This window comes from Hyperoodon ampullatus, assembly GCF_949752795.1.
Source record: "Hyperoodon ampullatus genome assembly, chromosome: 7".
Lineage (NCBI taxonomy): Eukaryota > Metazoa > Chordata > Mammalia > Artiodactyla > Ziphiidae > Hyperoodon > Hyperoodon ampullatus.
In genome coordinates, this window is record NC_136920.1 from 89,955,360 (window position 1) to 89,979,391 (window position 24,032).

Below are 24,032 nucleotides of genomic sequence, written 5' to 3' on the forward strand. Positions count from 1 at the left end.
TAATGTTTAACTGGTACAGAGTTTCAGTCTGGGATTCATGAAAAAGTTCTGTAGATGGATAGTGGAAACGTTCGCCGCTCTCTCGGCCTGAAGCCAGCCCCACCCTGCGTCTTTGGGAGGTAAAAGCGTTTATTAATTTTGACTCGAGGTCTGAACCCGGTTCAGCGTGGCAGGCGTCCTTTCACTTGCTCACCCCAGCCCCCAGCAGAATAGAAGGAGGAGGCCAGAAAGTCCAGGGAGGTCTTTGAGTGTGTCTGCGGGCATCCGCCTGCCCATCCACTCGGCCACCCGCCTACGCTTTTATGGAGAAGCTACAGTGTCAGGCCCTCCCTGTGAGAAATCCACACTGGGAGTTATTGCAAGCGCACATCTTGAGCTTCTGAATATTCATGAGGGAAGCAGAAAGGCCAATGCTAAAGGGGGAGAAATAGTAATTCATAAATATTAATAAAGGCAGGCCACATGCACCAAGTAGGGCTAGGAATGTTAACGAGAAGATGACGTCCGGGTCCTGCGCGTGCCCGTTGGGCGGGTGCCCGGCGCGGGCGCGGCCCCTGGAGCCCGGGCACGAGCGCGGGGAAGGGGGGGAGGGGGCGGAGGGGGCGGGGTGGGGGGAGGAGGGAGCGGAGCCGGGCGCCGGCGGAGCTGCGAGGGGAGCGCTCGCTAGCTCGCGGCTGTGCCGCTGTCGCTGAGCTGCGCTCCGGCCGCTCCCCGCGGCCAGTGGATGGGGGTGTCCAGCTGAGCCCCGCGATCCACCTCCCTCCTCCGGGACCCGCACAGGTGCAGTCGCGGGGGGCGACCTTAATCCAGACCGACCCACTGCCGTGAGTGGGGGTGGACGGGGGTGGGGAAGGAGGCCCCGCGACTTGGGATGCTCCGGCCGGCAGGTCTGGGGGCGCCGAAGCTCCGCACCCAGGACGGTCCCACCCCGGAATCGGAAAGGAAGAGCCCGGAGGCCGTCGCCCTCCTGCCCAGCCCTTCACGGGAGAGCAGCGGGGCACAGCGCCCGGCGCCGGGAGATACCGGATGATGGGCACTTCAAGCATCATCGGAGCCTCGGCCCCCCAGCCAGGCGTGTGTGTGTGTGTGTGTGTGTGTGTGTGTGTGTGTGTGTGTGTGTGTGTGTGTGTGTGTAGAGGCAGCGCGGCTTGGGGACTGGGGGAGGCAGGGAACGCAGCCCGATGGTGCTGGAGCAGTGGGTCGGTACCTCCTCCCAGGACCGTTATCTGGTCCGGCTCCCTTCAACGCCCCAGAATCATCTATGCCTCTAAGAACCTGACCCCGCACCCCGCCCGTGCCCCTCCCTGGGACGCCGAGCCTCTCCCTAGGGACCGTGCATTCCTGCAGTGTCAGAACCGCTGGCAGCTGCCGCAGACGCTGGCGGAGCGATTGTTTTACCGCGAACAGGTCGGAGAAAGGACGGGTGTGATGGTGGTGGGGCACGCTGCCCTCCTGTGGGCCCAGGGCCTCTGGGGCTGGGAGCGCATCTGACGGAGCCCCCAGGGGGTACATCACAGCCCTCTCTTCTTCTCTCTTCCCTATCCCTGCCCTACTCGCCGCGACACCTCCCGACCCGCTCCGCTCCCATGTCCGGTCTTGTTTGGCTGAAAGGGCCGTGGCCGTTGGAGTATGCGTGCGGCCTGCGCGGGATGCCCCCGGCTTTCTTGGAGCTCCAGGCATTGTGCTGCTTGGAGGAGCCTTTCTTTACCCCAACAGACTGGGGGAGGGGGATGTGAGATGAGGGTGAACGGAGCAGCAGGAGGAGGGGGAAGGGGGAAGCGGAACCACAAAGGGGTTGCTGACTTCCATGCAGTGAAATACTCTCTTTCCGTCAAAATGTGCCGCTTGGCACGAACATGTACACTGACTGGGCTTTGCTGAGGAGCAGTGGGAAACCGAAGGTGGGTCAGTGGAGGGCAGCTTTAGGGATGCTATGGGGGGTGGGGTGGGCATAGAATCAACTGGGCTGTAGGGCAAGTAGTGGGAAGAAGGAGAGATGGAATGGGGCCTGTGTGGAGGTGCAGAGGCCCAGCAGGGGGAGGCATGGTGAAATCTCTGCTGCTCCGCTCAGCAAAGCAGGCACTGGGAGACGGTGCTGCAGCCCCGAGCTGCAGCTACTATGCATCATTGTGCTGCAAGAGAGGCTAACCGTGTGTTTCCTACTGGGTCTCTGTTAAGTTCTGAGCCGTCCTTTCTTTTCCAAATTACACCATCTATTGGGAACCAAAATAAATGGAATAGATTATAGGACATAAGCAAACTATAGTCCTGCACTCTTGTTCTATGATAAAGAGAAAAAGACAAGACCACCCTCCTATGGTTCCTTCTCTCTGCCATTCTTCATGTATTTTTTTAAAATTGATTTTGGAAGTATAAAGAAAGAGGATAAGCTCTCAATTGAATTATCCCTAGCTTTTAAGGGAAGGAAGCTTCTGAAATGAGCTGTGACTGAAGACAGGGGCAAGCTTGCCAGGATGCAAGAGTAGGACATCTCATTTGGGGGGCAAAGTTACCCCACCAAGAGAGAAGAGCAAAAGAAGGAGAGAAGGGGAACCATTTAAGAAGGACTGCCAGCTCTAACCCAGAGACCCCTCCTTGAGGCCTTGGTGGGGCCAGTCAGATGCCTGGCTCTCACCTCCTCTGCCACAGCCTGGGCTCTTTCTACAAATTCTGGGCTCAGTTTGGGTGTCAAGTGACTTTGATTTTCAATGCAGGCTCTCAGTTTTAGCTTCCTCCCCACCTGGTCGTTCATGCGGAGCTTCTTGGCTCCTGGGTAGTGAGTAGTTGATGAAAAGAAATCAGGCTATATTGCAGATTGTTCAAATGATCACATTTCTGAACTTTAGAGCTGTGACATCCATTTCTTCTTTTATACTCTTCTAGGTGAATCTATTTTCTCTAGAGCCTGGGCTGAGGATAGGTGCTTTCAGGATAATCTTCTTTGTTGCCAACGCTCAAAACTCAATCATAGCCCTAGGTTCCACTCGGCTCGCCCTCCTGTTACTGGTTAATGGTATAGATTGTGCTGTTTCAAATCAGCACCCTCCTTGATATCACCTTCTCACACCAGCTCCCTTGTCCCCTCCAGGAAGAGTACAGATTTAAAGGAAGTGTACTATCTGGGATACCAGCTGGTTAGCTTTCATGTCTCTCTGAAATGGAACCAGTGATCTGAATGGCTTTGACCACATGAATTGAAAATAGCAGGGGTGCCTTAGTAAAAAAAGATGGTAACATTCATTCAGCAGTAGTTCTCTCATTTGATAAGCATTTTGAAGCATCACACATGGAATATCATGGCAAGGATAGTTTTTCTCTTCCTCGAAGCACTCTCACGCCACATTTCCACGTAACTAAGTTAGCCTCGTTTTCCTAATATTGTTGACATTTACCGGATACTTCATGTATTCCACACATTGTGCTTAGCACTTCAAAGATTATCTCATTTACTCCACCAAATAACCTCCAATATAAGTGCTATTTAAACCCCATTTTATGGATGAGGAAGCTGAGTCAGAGAGGCTTATAATTTGTCCAATGTCTCATAGCTAGGAAGTAATAGGAACAGGATTGGAACCTGGGGCCCGGCATTAACCATCAGAGCCCTTCCTCTCTCAATACAAATCCCTTGTCTGTAAAACCTTCCTTACTCTCGATTGCACTCAGTGATATTTTCTAAACTCACTTTTTTGGCACTCGGGGGTTCCTAATCTTTTTTGTGCTATGGGCCACTTTAACAATGTAGAGAAACCTTCGGGATCTTTCTCTGAATATGCTTTTAAGTGCATAAAATAAAATATGGTTATATTCAAAGAGCCCTTAGGGGTCTGTCGACCATAGGTGAAGAACCTCTAGCTGGCAATTAGTTGTGTGTATATTGCTTAATAGCTGGATTGTCCAAAATGGTAGCCACTAGCCATACGTGGATATTGGACACTTGAAATGTGGCTGATCCACATGGAGACATACTGTGAATGTAAAATATACATTTCAAAGACTTAGTATGAAAAAAGAATATAAAATGTCTCATTAATATTTAAAAATATGGATTACATTTTGCAATGGCAATATTTTGTATATATTAGATTAAATAAACTATACTATTAAAATATATCAATTAAAAGTATTAAGTTAATATGTTATTAAAATTAACTTTCAGAGGCATTAACTCTATACCAACACCTTCATTTTAACAAACGAGGAAATCAGGACCCACAACGCTTGTCACTCAGCCAGGCTTTGGCAGGTCTGTTGGCTCTTGAGCCTGTGTTCTTTCCAAGCTGTCATAATACTGCTTTTATATCTTTTTGTATTCCAAGGTCCTGTTATGTTGCCTTTGCAAACTGTAAATACTCAGCATATGTTTTGATGAGATGTGGTGGTAACTGACTTAATCCCAGTAAAATCCCAGTAAGAACTGTCCGGGTCCTCACCTGGCATACCCTCTGCCTCGCTTATTTAGAGTTTTAGTTTTGTAGGTAGAGGTGGAGAATGGCAGTCCTGGGGCAGAAGCCGTGGTTTTTGCTGTCTGTTTGGTCCTCTTGAGGTAGTGATTCCAATTTAAGCATCTATCTGGATCAGTCATCACGCAGATAGGAGGGAAAAGTTTGGTTGCCTTGCCGTGTTCCAGGGTAGAGAAGGGTATGATAGACAATAATGCTTGTGCTGCCTGCAATGGAAAATGAAAACTGTGGGGGGTGGACAGAAGATCATTTGTCAGTGAGCACACATTGATTGATTGCCTCGCCGCAGGCAGTGTGTGCTAGAAACCATGGAGGGTATCCAGAGGACGTCTCTGCCCTCGAGGAATTTAAATTAAAATTGGGGAAGGGCTTGGATGTACACACAGATGGTTAAATCACAGTGAAAGGCAGTGTATGTTGAGGACCCGGAGCTGTTGGGAAATGAAGGGAGGAGCGTGTACAGCCTTCCAGGGTGTAGTGCCCAAGGTGGTTGTGGAGTCTGGGCTTTGGAGCACATGAGTCTCTGGGTCTTATCTCTTACAGGGTACTAGGTCATTTAATCCATTCTTCTAGTTTCAGACATATGCTGTGTGTCTGGGAGAAACTCAGGTGCTTGTTTGAAAGTCTGTATTAGTGTTCAATTAGTCTATCATTTATTGATGAGAGTAATAATATCCAGGTCCATGAAGCCCTATCCAAAACCCTTGGGGCCAGGCATGTTTCAGAATTTAGATTATCTCAGATTTTGGAAGGCAATAATAGAGTGCATATTCTGCATATCATCCCCCGGGGCCTGGGGCAGCAATCTCTATAATTTAAAAAAATTAAAATTTCTGCAGCAAAACACACTAAATGGGATAAATTAAAACCATGAACAGCTGTATATTCATGTAGATCAGGTTTAGTTGCCAAACGTGTTTAGGTCAGGGCAGGTTTTACCACCAAATAATTTATGAAAACCTTACAGGTTTTTTGGTTTTTTTAAAAAAAAAACCACTTAGGTTGGAAACAACCTAAGTGTCCATCATCGGATGAATGGGTAAAGAAGATGTGGCACATATATACAATGGAATATTACTCAGCCATAAAAAGAAACGAAACTGAGCTATTTGTAATGAGGTGAATGGACCTAGAGTCTGTCATACAGAGTGAAGTAAGTCAGAAAGAGAAAGACAAATACTGTATGCTGACACATATATATGGAATTTAAGAAAAAAAATGTCATGAAGAACATAGGGGTAAGACAGGAATAAAGACGCAGACCTACTAGAGAATGGACTTGAGGATATGGGGAGGGGGAAGGGTAAGCTGTGACAAAGTGAAAGAGCGGCATGGACATATATACACTACCAAACGTAAGGTAGATAGCTAGTGGGAAGCAGCCGCATAGCACAGGGAGATCAGCTCGGTGCTTTGTGACTGCCTTGAGGGGTGGGATAGGGAGGGTGGGAGGGAGATGCAAAAGGGAGGGGATATGGGAACATATGTATATGTATAACTGATTAAATTTGTTATAAAGCAAAAAAAATAAAAATAAAGAAAAAAAATTATTTTATTTTATTTATTTATCTCTGGCTGTGTTGGTTTTTCGTTGCTGCGCATGGGCTCTCTCTAGTTGCGGTGAGCGGGGGCCGCTCCTCATCGTGGTGCACGGGCTTCTCATTGCGGTGGCTTCGTGTTGCAGAGCACGGTCTCTAGGCGTGGGGGCCTCAGTAGTTGTGGCGCGTGGGCTCAGTAGTTGTGGCTCGCAGGCTCTAGAGCACAGGCTCAGCAGTTGTGGCACACGGGCCCAGCTGCTCCGTGGCACATAGGATCCTCCCGGACCAGGGCTCGAACCCGCGTCCCCTGCGTTGGCAGATGGATTCCTAACCACTGTGCCACCAGGGAAGCCCAAACTTCCAGTTTTGAGAGCACATGGTTAGGGTTGTGGACCTATCGTAATAGTAATAATAATAATAATAGAGAACATAAACTGAACAACCTAGACGTTTATTATCTTCCAGGCACTGTTCTAAGCATTTACCAGTGTTTACTCCCTTAACCCTTAGGACAGTCCTTTGAGATAGGTCCTGTTATTATTTCTGTCCTGAGAAGAATAAAAGGGAGCACAGAGAAGTTAAGTTACTGCTAAAGTCGCAGCTGGTAAGGGGCAGAGCAGGATGCAAACCTAGGCAGTCTGGTCCAGAAACTGCATGCTTAACCATTAGGCTTTGTTTTTTGGAGCAGGGAATTGGAAGCAGGTGTGCCTCCAAAATGTATGCTAATTGGGTTAGCATTATTCACACTAACAATGATATTTGAACTCCTTAAGGGTATAATAGTGAGGAAGTACGGAAGCGATGGACCAGTAAAGTGGAAGTTTTGTTTTTAGAGGGATGAGAGTTATGGAATAAGTGATTATGGTTCCTCAACAGAGTTGGCACAAAAGTCCAGTCCAAACTCACGTTACCATGTTTAATTCTTCTAGATAAACGAATCCTGAACATTGCCGTTGTCCTATTGCTGTGCAAGAATGGAGGCCCCACTGGTGAGTTTGGATGAAGAATTTGAGGACCTTCGGCCCAGCTGCTCGGAGGACCCAGAAGAGAAGCCACAGTGTTTCTACGGCTCATCTCCCCACCATCTAGAGGACCCCTCCCTCTCTGAGCTTGAGAATTTTTCTTCTGAAATAATCAGCTTCAAGTCCATGGAGGACCTGGTGAATGAATTTGATGAGAAGCTCAATGTCTGCTTTCGGAACTACAACGCCAAGACCGAGAACCTAGCTCCCGTAAAGAACCAGTTCCAGATCCAAGAGGAGGAGGAGACCCTGCAGGATGAGGAGTAAGCTGTCTTAATTGCCCTCTCTTGCCTCAGATTAGAGTCCTGGAATCTGGGGCTCCTTGCCATAGAACGAGTTTCTGTCCTTGGGTTCATGGCATATTACTTGTATTTTTCTCTGTGAGGGAGTGCCCTGGTAACTGCTGACGTTGTTCAGTTATATCCCTTTACAGTTACTCATAGAGCTTTCTTAAGTTGAAACCACAAAGGAATGAAGGATTTTTAGGAAATGGGTTTTCCTAGATGCAAAATTGAATTTCAGGAGCATGGTACATTTGGGGGTCTGTCTATCTTCAGCTTTCTTTATATCCATGGTAACCCACCCAGATATTAGAAATAAGGACCAGAAAAAAATTTAATTAACTGTGACAGAGGAATATATGTCACTGGAACAATTTGCTTTACAAAACACCAGGATTGTGAAAATCTCCAAATTGTTTATAACCCCTCAGGACTGGAAAAATTATCTACAAATGTTAAGATATGTCCAAATAAGAAAGCATACACATTGAACCAAGAGAACAGGGAATTACCCTGGACACAATAAAGGTGATAACCAGGTGAAGTGGCTTTTGAGTATGCAGATTCCCTGTGTCACTTACTAGCCACCTTCCAGGGTCTTAACAGAAGTCAAGAAAAGGAATTTGAGAAAAGTGCTGTTCAAGGAGGGACTAGAAAAGAGAAGAAGGGGGTGATTTGTCATATAAATTAAAGAAAGGTGTTTGGGGCATTTAGTAAAAATAGGCGTAAATTCCCCACAGGGATAAAATATGCATCAACTGTTCTTTAGGGATCACACACGAAATGTCAAGTAGTTGACAGTGGAAGTTTGGAGCAACTGTACTTTTGGTTTCTCTTTTTATGGACTTGGGTGGGAAAAGTTGCCCATGAGTAAGTGGGGGAAGAGGTTTGTCCCACAGGATTGAACCTGATTGTATTGGGCAGATAGTTGCTTATTTGATGACTACTGAGACTGTATCTCTGTGAATACAAGGGTTGTATATCTGTCTTATTCATTATTATCTCTCCACTGTCTGATTCAGCACATGGTGTGTAGTAAGTGATCAAATAATATTTTTAGAGTGAATATTGAATGACCTGGATGAGCAATAATAGCTAGCCTCGTAGGTGCATGTAATGTATTTCTAGGCCCACGCCACTTCCTTCTTTTCTTTTTAATTAATGCTAGCCTGAAGGCATGATCACAGAGAACATTTCACTCTGGTGACCAGTACTATAACTGTGGGCTACGTGTTTCAATTCAATCTTAAGTTTCAAATTGATTCTTTTAGATTCTGAGCCTTTTATAATTTGCTCAACTCCTCGAGGTCAAAAAAGAATGGCTCTGGGGCTTTATTATACAGAGTAGCTTTTACTGTTATCTACTTCATTGCACCAGGCAATGGACTAGAAACACGATGAATTGTGATTTTCATACTCTCACTAACTCGCTGTGTGACCTTGGGCTTGTCACTTAACTCTAGTTGACTGCGTGGGTCCTCATCTTTGGAACCTCCCAAGCTCAATCTTGATGAAGCAGGGCTAAGGACTTGCCAATAACCTAATTTCTCACCTCACCCAGGCTGTGCTTGGAAAATTCCTTTTGCTTCCAACGAATCATTTCTCCCCTGTCTAAACCACCCCTTTGCCTCATTAAGGACAGAGGCCCAGCAAGCAGGTTCTTACTCTTTCCTAGCACATTAGCAGAGGCCACTCAATGTTAATTACCATCACATGGGATTATTAGTCATCCTGATTTTTCTGACTTGCCTGCCTCATTGACTGCCTCAGCTAAAAAACCGAAGGTTGAATAACTCCTTAGAGGTAAAATATGATTTGGGGATAGTGTGGTGGGAAGAATCTGGGAAGAGAAATCATAACACAGTGCTTTCTAGGCATTCCACGTATCTAAAGCTTTACAACTTAAAATAAAAATTTGAATTAAATTACACACTTTGTTTTAGAGACACCTATCAAGCTATTTCAACTGTAAAATTATGATGAGGTAAAGGAAAAAGATAAGTTAATATCCAACGCAGTTAATAGTCTCCTGAGCCCAGCTCTGGTGTTCTAATAAACCTGCTTAGGTTTAGTAGTTAGAGATTTCACCCACCAATGAGTGGAAAGTGTTTTGGGTGGGTTAGAACTACACAATAGAGGCTTCAAACAAAAACTATGAAATTCTTGGTCAGACTAACCTCCTGAAAGATAGCACGAATCAGAAAGCAGGGTCAGTGATTCCCTTTGAAGTTTTGACTTCTTTAGTTTTCATTTGGAACTATGTGGCTTAGAGGGAATTGGCTGAGATATCAGCTCTTCTCTGATTTGTCAGGGCATGGAAGTCCTAGGCATTAAAAGAGAGTCAATATGTATCAATATGTATTTCTTGTTTCTAAATTTAGAAAATATTCCAGAATCTCTTCTTTGCATATGTAGGAACACCCTTTCCTTTGTCATAAGAGATCCGACCTGGAGGCCTACAGAGTGGGAATTGTCAGCCCTCACCCCACTTCCTACTTCACCGGGGTCCCTGTCTTACAAGGACCCTGGAGACAGAGGGGCCAAACATGTGAGAACACTGACAGTCCTGTCCTTCCGGTAGAATTACTGGATTAAAGGTCATGTTAAAAATCAAGTTTGCATGATAAATAAACACCCTGGAGTCAGCCATGCTTTAAGTCGAAGAGAAGTGAATCCCAAATAATCAGATAGGGAAAGTCGACAGATGCCTGTGATTTTTAAGAAAGTTAATTCTCTTCTCAGAGGTTCAGTTTCCCCATGTGGAAGGCAGAGGTAGTATGGATTCTACTGAAGCATTTGAAAGAATCTAAAAAGTTGTCCAAAGTCATTGATGTGTTAATAATTCATAATTCCTAAGTATTAACAGCAAACGTATACTCATGTTAACACACATCTAAGTGTGGTTATTGGCCTGACTTGACACAAATAAAACTGGACAAGGGCAGTAGCCAGCCTAGAGGGGCTTAAGGGAAATGTTCCCAAGTTGGAATTCTAACAAGCACTATAAGCTGTCTACCATATTGTCAGGAATAGGTATATAGGGGTGTGTGTGTGTGTGTGAGGATTGATGTAGCCTTGATAGCTATGTTGCCAGTTCCAGGCCCAGATTTCTGGATACGTGTCTCGTCCAACCTGTTCTGTTTGGTTTGCTCATCCTCTGCTAGCATCCTTTTCCAAATCCCTAGCCCTCCATGGTGAAAGATAGTCACAGCCATTTCTATAGGCATCTAAGCCCATGATATAAAATATGCACATGAAAAGGCTTTTCTGTTATTACAGGGACTGAGGGAGCAAATTGGATCTCAGGTGCCATGGCAGAGTAATGACAAGAATGGAGGGAGCCTGTTTAATCTTATAGTTCTTTGATGAAAGATATAGTGGGTAGCTTTCAAAGTCTCCTTTCCCCGAGATAAGAGTAAATAGCAGGATGCTTCTCAGGAAGTGGAGTTTTACAGTCCACCCAGGATGCCTCTAACAGGGAATATATCTCTTCCCAAGAACCCTGCTTAGGATAAGATGGATGACCTCTCTGGGGAGAAAAGTCCGTCCCATTCTCTCCCTCACAGAAAGCTTTGTGTTTTTCCCTCCCACCGCCGTTCTTCGTTCCCGTGCCTGCCTTTGCCATCCATTTAACCTTCCCCGGGCTGGAGATCTAGACAGAAAGCAGGCGTGTACCCTTGCTGACCTTGCCATTTCTCCTTTCATAGATTGATGAAAGCACCAGGTCCAGAATAATGCAGTTATAGACTTTTCACGCAGAGCCGGCTGCTGAACTGCTGTTCTAGGTTGTGATTTGGAACTTGGCATATTGTTCTGATGCCCATGCCCATCGTAAAGTTCATAAAGAATTGGAATAGTTAAGTGGGTAGGAATATATGCTCTGTAGCTGTATTGCCTGGGTTCAACTCCAACCTCTGTCATTACTGGCTGTGTGAATCTAGATGAGTTAATTAGCCTCTCTATGTTTCAGGGTTTTTTTTCTCAGTATGTGCCTTATAGAGTTGTGAGGAATGAATGAATGAATCCACAGAGAGTTTAGGATAGTACCTGGCTTATGCATAGTAAATGCTCAGTAAGGTTGGCTGCTATGGTTATTATTGTTAAATGGGCACTGAATGAATACGGGACGGGTGTGCAAGTGATGACAAAGAGATGAGAGTCGTTCTATTAAAGGTTGCTTATGAACCTCAAAGGATAAAAAGCATGTCCATCAGAAAGCAAGAAGAAAACTTGAAACAGAAAAAGGATGGCTTGATATCCCGAGGAGATAAAGGTTTAGGGAATTGTCACTAAAAGTCTAGAATTAGAAGATAAAATCCAGAGTATGTCAGTGAAGGCTCAGGTGAGAAAAGTTGCCACCCTAAATGATTTGAGGCAGTCTCCAGTTGTCACTTTAAGGATATAAATAGTTTCAAGGTTATTGGAAAGTGTGCTGGTCCGTTCAGGGTCCCAGCTTCCATCCTATCTAGGAGAGGTACAAAAGGCTCCTGCCTGTTTTGGGCTTTGCTGAATTTTATTTCTCCAGGCGCTGGCTGCAGGGTCAGACCCGAAGGTCAGTGCCTGCATGCGTGTTGTTCATTCTCGACGCAGAGAGTGTAATGCAGTGATGCACGGAGGACTTGACTGCTCACCTTCCTAGTGGGTGTGGAGCTGGGACTTTTGGAGACAGCAAATCATATTTGCCTCTTGGCTTTAGAACGCTAATGAGACTTGGATTTAGAATTAGGCTGGATTAATGAAGCTCTAATAGTGCTTGATGGAAACTGGATTATCACCCATGTTTAAGGCGTAGACTGAAATCCTGCTGAAGAGATGTTGAATGAACACTTGATGAGGTCTCTCCAAGTGCCTTCTTGTAATTGTACTACAAAAAATGAATAAGTGGATAACCAAAGCAGTGCCATTATATTGTGTTTTCTTGAGTTGCTTTTTTTTATCACCAAATTGTGTGCATTGCACGCTAGGAAAATCTCCTTGATTATATACCCATATGTCATATGTCATTCCAGATTTTATATATGTTAAGAACACTCCCCTCCCCCATTTTATTTTCATTGATTTCATTGATTTAAAGTGTCTGTGCTCTGATATATATATATATATGTATATGTATATACATATACACATATATATATATATACACATCTTGCTATATATATAAAATATGCACTTATCTTTTCAGCATCTTACACCATACTTTGTCATGTTTTGGATTTGATCCGTATGTGTACATAGTTGCTTAGTTTTAAATGACCATTTCCTTATATTAGTATATCTAAATAAATTGTACCTTCTTTTACCTTGTTTCACAGGTATCATTCATGTTTGATGTGCACACGCACCTGAAGGAGATTGCACTGAGCCCTCATTATTTCACTACCTAATATTAACTCAAGTGCCGCTGGCTTCCATGGATGGCATTCATTATTTTAGGAGCTTGGTTTACTGATTTACATTAATCTCTTGGTGTCGACTAATTTATTCATTTTCCTGTGTTTGAGAGTTTGTGACTTCAGGATTTTCCCCAAACCCCTCCCCATTTTTTCCCCAAGAAAATCTTTCTGAAATAAGTGAGTTAAGCAAAAAGAATTGTCGAATAACCTTTCTTATAATGTACCTATCAGAACTTTAAAAAAGAAATGTAATAAAGGGAACCCCATCTTCCCCCACTAAAAACTAATTGTGTAGACAGTGGTGTATTTATTGGTTCCTTTCATATATTTTCTTTGGAGTCTCCATGATAGAGACAGGGCACACTTAGACTCTACATTGCTAGAGGACAGGATTGTGCCACCCTGGGATCCCTAGAACATTTTGGGTAATAAGTAACTTTTAATAGCATTGGCATCATCCCCTTACCTACATTAGATGTCAAGGAGTTAATTCTTGACCTTTTAGATTGCAGGCATCTGAAACTGAAATACAGTTAACCCTTGAACAGCATGGGGGATTAAGGGCGCTGACCCCCTGGGTAGTCGAAAAATCCATTTCCTGCTGTTTCTGCCTCAAAAACAAAGGAATTAGTAAACCACAAGGGCAATAAGCTGAAACAATTTGAATAGAAGAAGGACTCAAACACTACTTCTTTTGAGTCCATATATTGTGATCTCTAATCGAACACAAACTTTCCTCCACACTTAGTTAAAGTGAAGAACTGTAAAATGAAAATATTGGTACTACAATATTTATGAGGAAAGAAATCCACATGTAAGTGGATGCTCACAGTTTAAACTCGCGTTGTTCAAGGGCCAGCTGTATATATAAACTAGACAATGACCCTGATCTTAATGAGATTCAGCCAGAAAATCTGCCCAGATCAATCTCTCTCTTCCTCCCTCCCCTTTTTCTCATTCTTCTCTGCCCATAAGAAAGGAAACATGGACATTTCTTAAGTTCGTGAGACAGGAGCCATTTGGTTGAGGGGCAGATTTAGTTTCAGGGGCAGTTTATCTGTTGCCAGAGGTGTTTTACTTGTAGACGCTACCATTGGTTTTCAATGGTGAGAAATTCCTCTTCTCTTAAGCAAACACCTTTGGCACTGAAGCTCCTGGCCAGGGTCCATTCTCTTGGCTCCTTCTCTCCTGGTAATGCCTGAAATTCAGTTTTTAAGCTACTTCGCTCCTGCATGCTGGAAGGCAGATGATCTCAGCCTGGCACACACAGAAGCCTCTCTCCTCCCCTGGCCCAGCTCTTCCTTCCTCCAGGCCAGGCCAGGCCACAGATGTGTGCTAATGAGAGCTTCTCTTTGTTTACAGGGTTTGGGATGCTCTGACAGACAATTACATCCCTTCACTCTCAGAAGACTGGAGGGACCCAAACGTGGAGGCTCTGAATGGCAACAGCTCTGAAACTGAGGTACCTCTCTGGGGCCCCCAGCTTAGCAGGGCTTGAGAAGCTGTGGATTCCAGTTAGAAAAACATTCAGTAATGCAACAGTCTTCCCCATTATGTAATGAAGCTCAGCATCATTGCTGGGAAAGTAAGAGTTGTGGAGGAAGTGAAAAATAAGATGAAGGGGGACATCCAGGGTATATGAGGTGATTGGAATGATTGTAAAGACTGTAAATGCAGATCACTTCTGTTGCTCATCATCGGCCTACAACACGCAAAATAAGGTGATCTGAAGTAAGAGAGGAGAATGAATATAATGGGCTTTTTTTGCGTTCGAATAATGGTTAAAAAAAAAATCAGAGTTTCCCATCTAAGAGGGACAGTTCAGTCCCATCAAAAACTGTTGACAGACTTGTGACAAGCTCAGGGCCTGGCTAATGGCCAGAGTGGGGACCCAGATAATAGTGAGGTGACCATGCAACTGGGAGGAATTCTTTATGAAGCTCATTAAACAGGCACTTATATGGCTGGACCTGAGTCACGGTCTGTGGTTACTGATGCCAAAGAGGAAAGTAGCCTACGGACTTCTGAAAAAGTAAAGAGAATACTTATTTTGAGTTGACTTGCATAGGTTATGGAACGTGACCTTTCAGAATATCCAAATTGCCCCTCCTAGCTGAATATACATATAGAAAGCTAAATCACGTAAGGGCTCTGTCCTTGCTAAAAGCCCGTTTCTACCTTGCTTAGTCTTCTAGTTTCAGTTATAAAGGAAATTTGACAATTTCTTATCAGGAAGGGCTGTCACAATCCTGTGCGCACAGCAAATGAGGGTGGGAGGTGGATCTGATCTTCCTAGGTGCTCCAGGATTGAGGCCAAGGAAGAGCGAGAACCAGATTTCCCTTACTGGGCAACATTTCTGCAGATCATTGGCCAAAATAGCACAGCAAAGAGATCAGCAATCGGCCGATTTGTTGAAAAGGTGGCTGAATATCCTTTTTAATTCTTCTAATAATTAGCCATCCAAAATACTTAAAACCTCAAGAATAGACTTCGAAACAAAGAGATTTGCTACAACCCTACTTAGCATGGATGTGGGATGTCTCAGGTCCTGTTTTGAACTCCCGAGCACTTTTTTTCTTTTGCGGTACTTATATGGATAGTGTTTAGTACTTGCCCAAAATGCAAAGGAGAAGATAGGCAATAATGGAATAAACCTAGTTACTGAAATGAAATCAGGTCCGTCATGGTGCAAAAGGCAGATTTTGCTTTGTTATCTCCTTGGCCACCTTTCCAACTCATTTTGTGGATTAAGCCAAAGTATATATAAGATAGCCTACCCTTCAAAAGGACTTTAATTTATCCTCATTTGCAGATTTCCCTCAAGAGGGTTAATATTTCAGGGCAAACTGAATGACCCTGAGAAGGATGATCTTGAGCTCTCCTCCTTGTAGAATTTTCTCCATCTGACCCACGGGAAATGGACGGCGTAGCAAAAGTGGATGGATTAAGGTTGTTTTATTTTAGCTTCCTTTATTATCTGGATTCATTACAGTAGAAGCTCTTTTCACTGACATCAGTTTAAACGACTTGCTATATAACCAGGGCTCTGTATTCCTTCTGTAAAATATGCCAACCGAACGCCCTTGGCATGCGGCATGCACACGACTGGTAGGCTTCTCTCTGGGAAGTCTTATCTCTTCTTCCACTTAGTTCATTGCCAAGAATCCATTGTGTTTGTTCCCAAACCTGTTCATGCTTGTCCTTGTGACTGTAACTAATGTAATGAAATGTTATGGAAACTGTAGGGTTATGAATGCAAAGACAGTCATTTTTGCTTTTATAAAATCAAAGTAACACATGTATGTAATTTTAAAAGTCAAATAATACTTTTAAAATAATGCGAGACAACAAAAAATATAAACAGCAGTCTCTGACTTATCTTTCCCGGCTCCATGGAGGCAACCACTTCGACTTCTTATAGCTGTTTCTTTTGGCGGGTACTTAGAATTTTCTAAATAGCACATTTATGTTACTACTTCTTTGATTATCTAAAATGAATAATTTTGGCTGTTATCCATTATGGAAGATAAGATTTAAGTCTTTGGCATCGCCTCAAATACTCACATTTGGCCTTCCCCCTTGTCACCAATTAAATCAATATTACAAGTACACACTAGGGTAACTGTGTAAATACTATTTCTTGCTGAATCATGTAGTGTTCTATAAGAATATTTCCCTCTTGTACAACTTCTTATTTAACCTGGAGCGAAGAATTGCCTTGTTTTTTCACTTGCTTAGTTTCCTGTATATTTATCATTAGTTCAACCCCAAACTCTGAGTGAACTCTACATCTCATAATATGTTTTAAAAAAATCAGATAGTCTTTCAATTCAATCAAAAAAAAAATCCAAACTAGTAGCCTCCATCTTTCTGCTATAAACTAATCTGGTTGTACTCTAGATCTGGTGCACAGCTGCTGTCCTGGGAAATCTTCATGTCTCTCTCTCCTGTCCTCTGACTGCCATGTTTTTATTTTTCTGGTTATGTTCCCTTGTTTTGGTGAAAAAAATTCAGTATATTCTTGAGAAAGGGTAGAGAGGAATATATTTGTTAGAATAGATGAGAGTGTCTTTATTCTCCCGTCATACACTTGATTGAGAATTTGACTTGATAGAGTTATTTTAGGCTGCAAGTGAATATTTACTCAGAATTGCAAAGGCATCATTCTCTTTTCCTCCAGCTTTCAGTGATGATTGAGAAGCCCCATTTAGAATCCATTCTGATTCTTTGTCTTTTATATGTGACTCTCTTTTGGTTCTCTCTAGAAGCTTTCAGAATATTCTCTTTTTCCTTTCTCATTTCTTTTACAGTAATGTGCCTTAGAGTGAGCTTTATTTTTCATTCAAATGAATTATAATCCATGGGCCCTTTTGACCTGGAAGCTCATGACTTTAAATTGTGGCATGGTTTCTTGTTATTTCTCTGAAGATGAATTATTTCTATTTTCTGCCTCTATTGAGATGATTATATGGTTTTCTCCTTTATTATGTCAATGTAATGAATTACATGAATTGAGTTTCAAATGTTAAATCAACCTTGCATTCTTGAGATTAAAGGCAACTTGGTCATGGTATATTATTCTTTTCCTTTTTAATCATAGCTTTACTGAAGGATAATTGGCATACAATAAACAACATATGTTAAAGAGTGCAGTTTGATAGGTTTTGACATATGTATACATCTGTGAAACCATCACCACAATCAAGATAGCGAGCATGTCTGCATGTCCATCACTCTTCCCTTTCACCCCCCAATCTTCAGGCAACTAGCTGTTGTCATCATAGATTAGTTTGCATTTTCTAGAATTTTGTATAGGTGGAATCACGCAGCATGTACTCTTTTTTTGGTCTGTTTTTTAAAACTCAATATAATTATCTACATATTCATCTATTTTATTGCATGTATCTACATACATTCCTTTTTTTTTTTTTTTTTTTTTTTTGCGGTATGCAGGCCTCTCACTGTTGTGGTCTCTCCCGTTGCGGAGCACAGGCTCCGGACACGCAGGCTCAGCGGCCATGGCTCACGGGCCCAGCCGCTCCGTGGCATGTGGGATCTTCCCGGACCGGGGCACGAACCCGTGTCCCTTGCATCGGCAGGCGGACTCTCAACCGCTGCGCCACCAGGGAAGCCCATACATTCCTTTTTATTGCTGAGTAGTGTTCCATTATATGGATATACTATAATTTGCTTATTCATTCACCTGTTGATGGACATTTGGATTTTTTCCAGTTTTTGAATATTGCAAATGAAGCTACTATGAGCATTCTTATATAAGTCTTTTTGTGGATAGGTCTCTGTTTCTCTTGGGTAAAAACCTATGAGTGGAATGTCTGAGTCATATTGTAAGTGTCTGTTTCACTTTTTAAGAAACTGCCAAACTGTTTTCCAGTTTGAGAGCTCCGATTATTCCCCATCCTCATCAACTCTTGGAATGGACGGCCTTTTTGATTTTAGTCATTTGAGTGGGTATATAGTAGTATGTTACTTAAATTTGCATTTTCCTGGTAACAAATGATGTTAAGCATTTTTTCATGTGCTTATTCACAACCCATGCATCTTCTTTGGTGAAGTGCCTGTTCAGATCTTTTGCCCATTTTCTTAGTGGGCTCTTTGTGTTCTTAGTATTGAGTCATTGGAGTTCCTCATGTTAAAATATAAAATGAGGCATATTAAATTTCTGAGAGTTTACCTGAGCAAAAATCTGTTCGACTCAGACAATGCCAAACCCAAAGTGGGTAGAAGTGCTCCATCGACAGGAATTAGAGGAAGGACTTTTACAGAGGAGATGGAAGCAAAGGAAGGAAATTATCTGATTGGCTGTAGCTTGAGTGGTTGTGTTATCTGGAAAAGCCTGGGTGGCTGTTTGTGAGTAGCTGTCCTTTGGTTTGAGTTCTTAACCTTGAGGCATTAGAGGTTTTTGTTTGCTTAGGAGACTCCTGAAGCGTTCAAGTCATCCCAGTCTAATAGCCTCTTTGTTTAATTATTTTAACACATATATTCTAGATATAGTCCTTTTTCTGTTGTATGTTTTACAAATATTTTCTTCTTGTCTATGGATTGCCTTTTAACTTTATTAACAGTACATTTGAAGAGCAAATGTTTTTTTAATGTGATGAAGTCCAGTTTATTCAGTTGTGTTTAATAGTTTGTGCTTCTTATGTAGTACTTAAGAAATTGCCAAGCCCAGGGTCACTAAGATTTTTTTCTTAAGTCTTCTAGAAGTTTTGTAGTTTTAGCTTTTATATAGTTTATGATCCACTTCACGTTAGTTTCTGTATATGGTGTGAGGTTAAGGTCAGGGTTCATGTGTATGGCTATCCAATTGTTCTAGTACAATTCACTGGAAATATCCTTTCCATATTGAATTGTCTTGGCACCTTTGTTGAAAATCAGTTGACCTAAATGTGTGGATATATTTCTGAATTCTCTGTTCTGTTTCACTGATATATGTGTCTATCTTAATGCCAATATTATGCTATATTATTACTGTAGCTTTATAATAATGTCTTGACATAAAGCATAAGTCTTTCAACTTTGTTCTGTTTTTTCAAAGTTGCTTTGGCTATTTTAGGTCCTTTGCATTTCTGTATAAATTTTGGAATCACCTGATCAATTTGTACAAAGAAACTTGCTGGACATTCAACTGTGATTGTATTAAATCTATAGAACAATTTATGTATGTAGATCAATGTTAATGTGATGAATTACACTAATTGATTTTCAAATATTAAACCAACCTTTCATTTTTAAGATAAATCCAACTTAGTTGTGATAGATATCCTTTTCACATAATGTGGGATTTGATTTGTTTATATTTTATTAAGGATTTTTGCATCTATGTTCATGAGGAATCTTTCTTTTCAATTTTCTTTTCTTGTAATGTCATAAGGTGAATTGGGAATTTTTCTTCTTCTATTTTCTGAAAGAGTTTGTGTTATATTGGTATTATTTCTTCCTTAAATGTGTGATTGACTACACCAATGAAACCATCTGGACCGGGGGTTTTCTCCGTGAAAGTTTTTGATTACAGATTCAATTCCTTTAATAGATATTGGGGTATTTAGATGTTCCACGTCTTCCTGAGATGATTTTGGTAAAGTGTGTTTTTTAAGGAATTTATTCATTTAATCTAAGTCATGGTATTGACCACAAAGTTGTTTATGACATTCTCTCATTCTTTTAATGTAGTAAGATCTATAGTGATGTTCCCTTTTTTATTACTGTTATTGTTGATTTGTGTTTTCTCTCTCCTTCTGTCCCTCTCCCTCACCCCCTTCTCATCGGTCTGTTTATGGGTTTATCACTTTTATTAATCTTTCTAGAAAACCACTTTTTTTTTCCTCTGTGTTTTTTCATTTTCTAGTTTGTTGATTTCTTCCCTTAACTTGATTGTATCCTTCTTTGTATTTAAAATAGGGTTTTACTTCACCCTTTATTTTTTAAGCTTCTGAAGTGGAAGCATAGGTCATATTTTAAACTTTTAAAAAAATGATCTTAGTCCATTTGGGCTGCTATAACAAAATATGACAGACTGGGTGGCTTATAAACCACAGAAATTTACTTTTCACAGTTATGGAGGCTGGATATCCACGATCAGGGTGCCAGCATGGTTGATTCTGGTAAAGGGACTCTTCCAGCTTTCAGACTGTCAACTTCTGGCTATGTCCTCACAGCACACATGGTACAGAGGAGCTCTGTGGAGCCTCTTGTATAAGAATACACTCCCACTGATGAGGGTTCCACCCTCCCCAGCACCTCCCCAAGGTCTCCTTATACCATTGCATTGGGGGTTAGGATTTCAACATGAATTTTGGGAGGACACAAACATCTAGTCCATAGTAATAACGTAAGCATCTTAAAACAATAAAATTTCTTTTAAGCATTGCCTTAACTGAATCCCACAATTTTGATGTGGTATGTTTTCATTATCATTCAGTTCAAAATATTTTCCAGTTTCCTCTTTCTTTTTTGGCCTATGGGTTATTTAGAAGAATGTTTATAGATGTTTTGTCATAGATTTCTCATTTAATTTTGTCAGAGAACAAAATCTGTACAAATTAAATCTTTTAAAACATATTGGGACTGATATATGACCTAGCATATGTTGTATCTTAGTGAATGTACTATGTGTCACTGAGAAGAATGTATATTCTGCAATTGTTAGTTGTGATGTTCTAAAAAGGTCAACTAGATTAAGGTGGTTTATAGTATGGTTGGATTCTTTATATTCTGATTTTTTGTCTGTTTATTTTATCAATTATCAAGACAAGAGTGTTAAAAATTTCCAGTTATTACCGTGAATTTGTCTATTTCTTTCTTCAGTTCTGTTAGTTTTTGTTTTATATATTTTGAAGCTCTGTTATTAACTGCATACACTTTTATTATTGTTATGTCTTCCTGATTGACCCTTTTATCATTATGAAATATCCTTCTTTATCTCTGGTAATACTCCTTGTTTTGAAATCTGCTTTGTCTGATATGAATTTACCACAACAGCTTTCTTATGCTGTTAGGTATACATTTTTTCAGTCCTTTTACTTTTCATCTTTCTGTGTCTTTAAAATGTGTCTTTTATAGATTGCATGTAGTCGGGTCTTTTATATTCAGTCTGACAATGATAATCTGTGCTTTTTAATTTATTGTGTTTAGTTCATTTGCATAGCATTTAGTTCATTAACATTTAACATAACATTACTAGTTTGTGTTTAGGTGTACCATCTTGCATTTCTATTTGTTCCATCTGGGTTTTTTGTTGTTATTGTTCCTCTGTTTCACCTTCTTTTGGGTCAATCAAATACTTTTTGGTATTCCATTTTATTTCTACCTTTGGATTTTTAGTTATACCTCTTTGTATAGCTGTACCTTTTTTTTTAGTGGATGTTAGGTTGGCATCTGCTCTCTAGTATCTCTTTTTTTTTTTTTTTTTTTTTTTGTGGTACGCGGGCCTCTCACCGTTGTGGCCTCTCCCGTTGCGGAGCACAGGCTCCGGGATGCACCGGCTCAGTGGCCATGACTCACGGACCCAGCCGCTCCGCGGCATGTGGGATTTTCCCGGACTGGGGCACGAACCCGTGTCCCCTGCATCGGCAGGCGGACTCTCAACCACTGCGCCACCAGGGAAGCCCTCTAGCATCTCTTTTGCTGTTGTCTTTTCTCCAGTTCTCTTTGTCCCTGTGGGATATTCTCTTTTGATCCCTTTACTCTCACTTTAGCAGAGTTTCGGGAGATAACTGTGTGTGCTCAATCTCCCACATACCTTCCTTCTACTATTACAAAAACAGAAACAGGAAACAAAATTTGTGTTGTAATGTGGATGATGCAAGAAAGACTACATGAAATTCTACTCGGAGGCCCATCATGGAAGAAAAGGCCTTGGCCTTACGTTAGGAGCTTGGTGAATGAGTAAGTGTACATTTATGTTTTTAGGTCAAAATAATATGCTCGAGCTATGTATGTATATATGATTATTATTATTCACAATTCTCCACTTTTAATTGGGTTTTTCAGTTAATGAACCTATTATGTTCCTGACTGTGATGTAAAAGATGCTGTCTTTTATCCCTGTAACTTTAATTGATAGCAGATGGTGGTTCTTTTAGACAAGAGGAAATGGGAGTCTAGGACAGTAAGTTACATCCTTCTGTTTCCCAGGTGAATAAGCAGCTCATTTATCTGTGGAGGTGGGGCTGAATATAGGAGGTGATAGTACTTCCATTCAGTCCTCTCCTTTTCATTCCTTCTTTCAACAAATATTTGTTGCCACGTGCTGTTTGCTGTGTTCTGGTGCATCTACCTTTGGGGATATGGAAGCACTGACTTAAGCCACACAGATGGGTTAAGTTGCCCTTTCCTTGGGCTGGGTACATATTGGTGATTTTTTTCTCTTTCTTTTACTTTTTGGCTGGAGGTGAAAATGTATCTTTATCTCTTAAATTTGGTCAAGAAGGCAACCACCCATGTGAAACAATCGTGGTAAGGGGAGGGAAATATTGTGCAGTAGAAATTCCCTTTCCTGTGAATGGAATCATCTGGAATGCTTTAACAAACAACACTGGTTAATAGTCATTATTGGACACAAGAACTTGATGGAATTTTAATTCTCACTCAGACTCCTGTGCACCTAGATTTAGCACTCTCTTAGTCTCCAGGGAAGATTCTCTGCATTTATTTTTAAGCTTTAAGTGACCAAGTTACAGCCCTAAAGGCACACCCTTTACTGAAAGCAGGAGGAGGAAACAGCTTGCTGAATAGTATGGCTAGGCTCATTTCTGGATCTTGGTCTTCTATTCTCAATTCTGGGAAGAAGTCACTCGGAAGAATGAGTTTTTTTCTTGGAAGAGCCATAGTTCACTTCAATAATATGGAGACAACTTGAAGATTTAGTCTACAGAGAAATTCAGCCCCAATTTGACAGACTTCTCGTTTCCACACAAGAGGCTAAAGAACTCCCTGCAGTAGTTTCTCTGCATGTGTCATATATTAAGAATAAGAGTATTCATACACTCGTCCATATACATATGTGTATGAATATATATGATGAATACTGTTATCAATATACGTAAATGCTGTCATTTTCCAAAATCTTTCTCACCAGCTTTCCACACTCTGTACAAGATGCTGTCCTGGGAACAGAGGGAAGGGAGGGAGTCTGTAAACAGCATTGAAAGGAAAAGAGGGCTTGTTGAGAAGTGACGGGAGCAGAACAGAGTCCACTAGATAGAGACAAAACATGGGACCAGGCTTAGAGAGGGTGAGGAAGATGAGGGAACCAGAACAAAAGCTACAGAGTGAGGAGAAAAGGAGAGGGACAGGGCAGGCGCAGTGAAAGCAGAGGATGGCAGAGATCCACGTGGGGAAGAGGGAAGGGGCCAGGGCTTTCTCCGGAGGACTTTGCGCATGTGTCTCCTTTTATTTTATTTCATTTTGTAGCGGCAGACTTCTGAGATCTGAGAACATATGGGTTAGGTATAGCTCCCACGATACTACGAACTCATGGTAACTTTCACAAGCTTATAATTCATTTTCAAATCTCGTTTTACCCACGCCTGAAAAATCAGACCAGCAGGCTTTGTACCAGAGGGGAGAGAAGGCTCTAACTAGGAATCATCCATGTCGCTACCTGGCTTCCCTACTGTCTGAATAGCAAGAAGGGTCTATGCCTAAAAGCTCTCCCCTGCCTTCACCAGGAGCTCAGAGGGAGGACCTTGGGAAGGGGGGTGGTGTAGTTGAAAGATGCAGTATTAACAGCCAGTGAGGTAAACTTGCTAAAATTGGCCACATCTCAGAAAATGTAAATATTCCATTTAAAAAATCAAATTATTATGAAAAAAA

At 41.9% G+C, this 24,032-nt stretch overlaps 1 protein-coding gene across 2 annotated transcripts in view; it reads left to right on the plus strand.

The window, feature by feature from the left end:
• The first annotated feature begins 745 nt into the window (after window positions 1-745).
• Window positions 746-24,032, plus strand: part of FEZ1 (fasciculation and elongation protein zeta 1) — a 40,757-nt gene continuing 17,470 nt past the window's right edge. The window contains exons 1-3 of one of the 2 annotated variants that reach the window (XM_079708027.1): window positions 746-780; window positions 6,931-7,286; window positions 14,060-14,159. In XM_079708027.1, coding sequence (XP_079564153.1) covers window positions 6,976-7,286; window positions 14,060-14,159 — 411 coding nt within the window. In that variant the 5' untranslated portion in view covers window positions 746-780; window positions 6,931-6,975. Of the gene's footprint in view, window positions 825-6,930; window positions 7,287-14,059; window positions 14,160-24,032 lie in introns of both variants that reach the window. The other variant, XM_079708026.1, reaches the window with a different exon arrangement.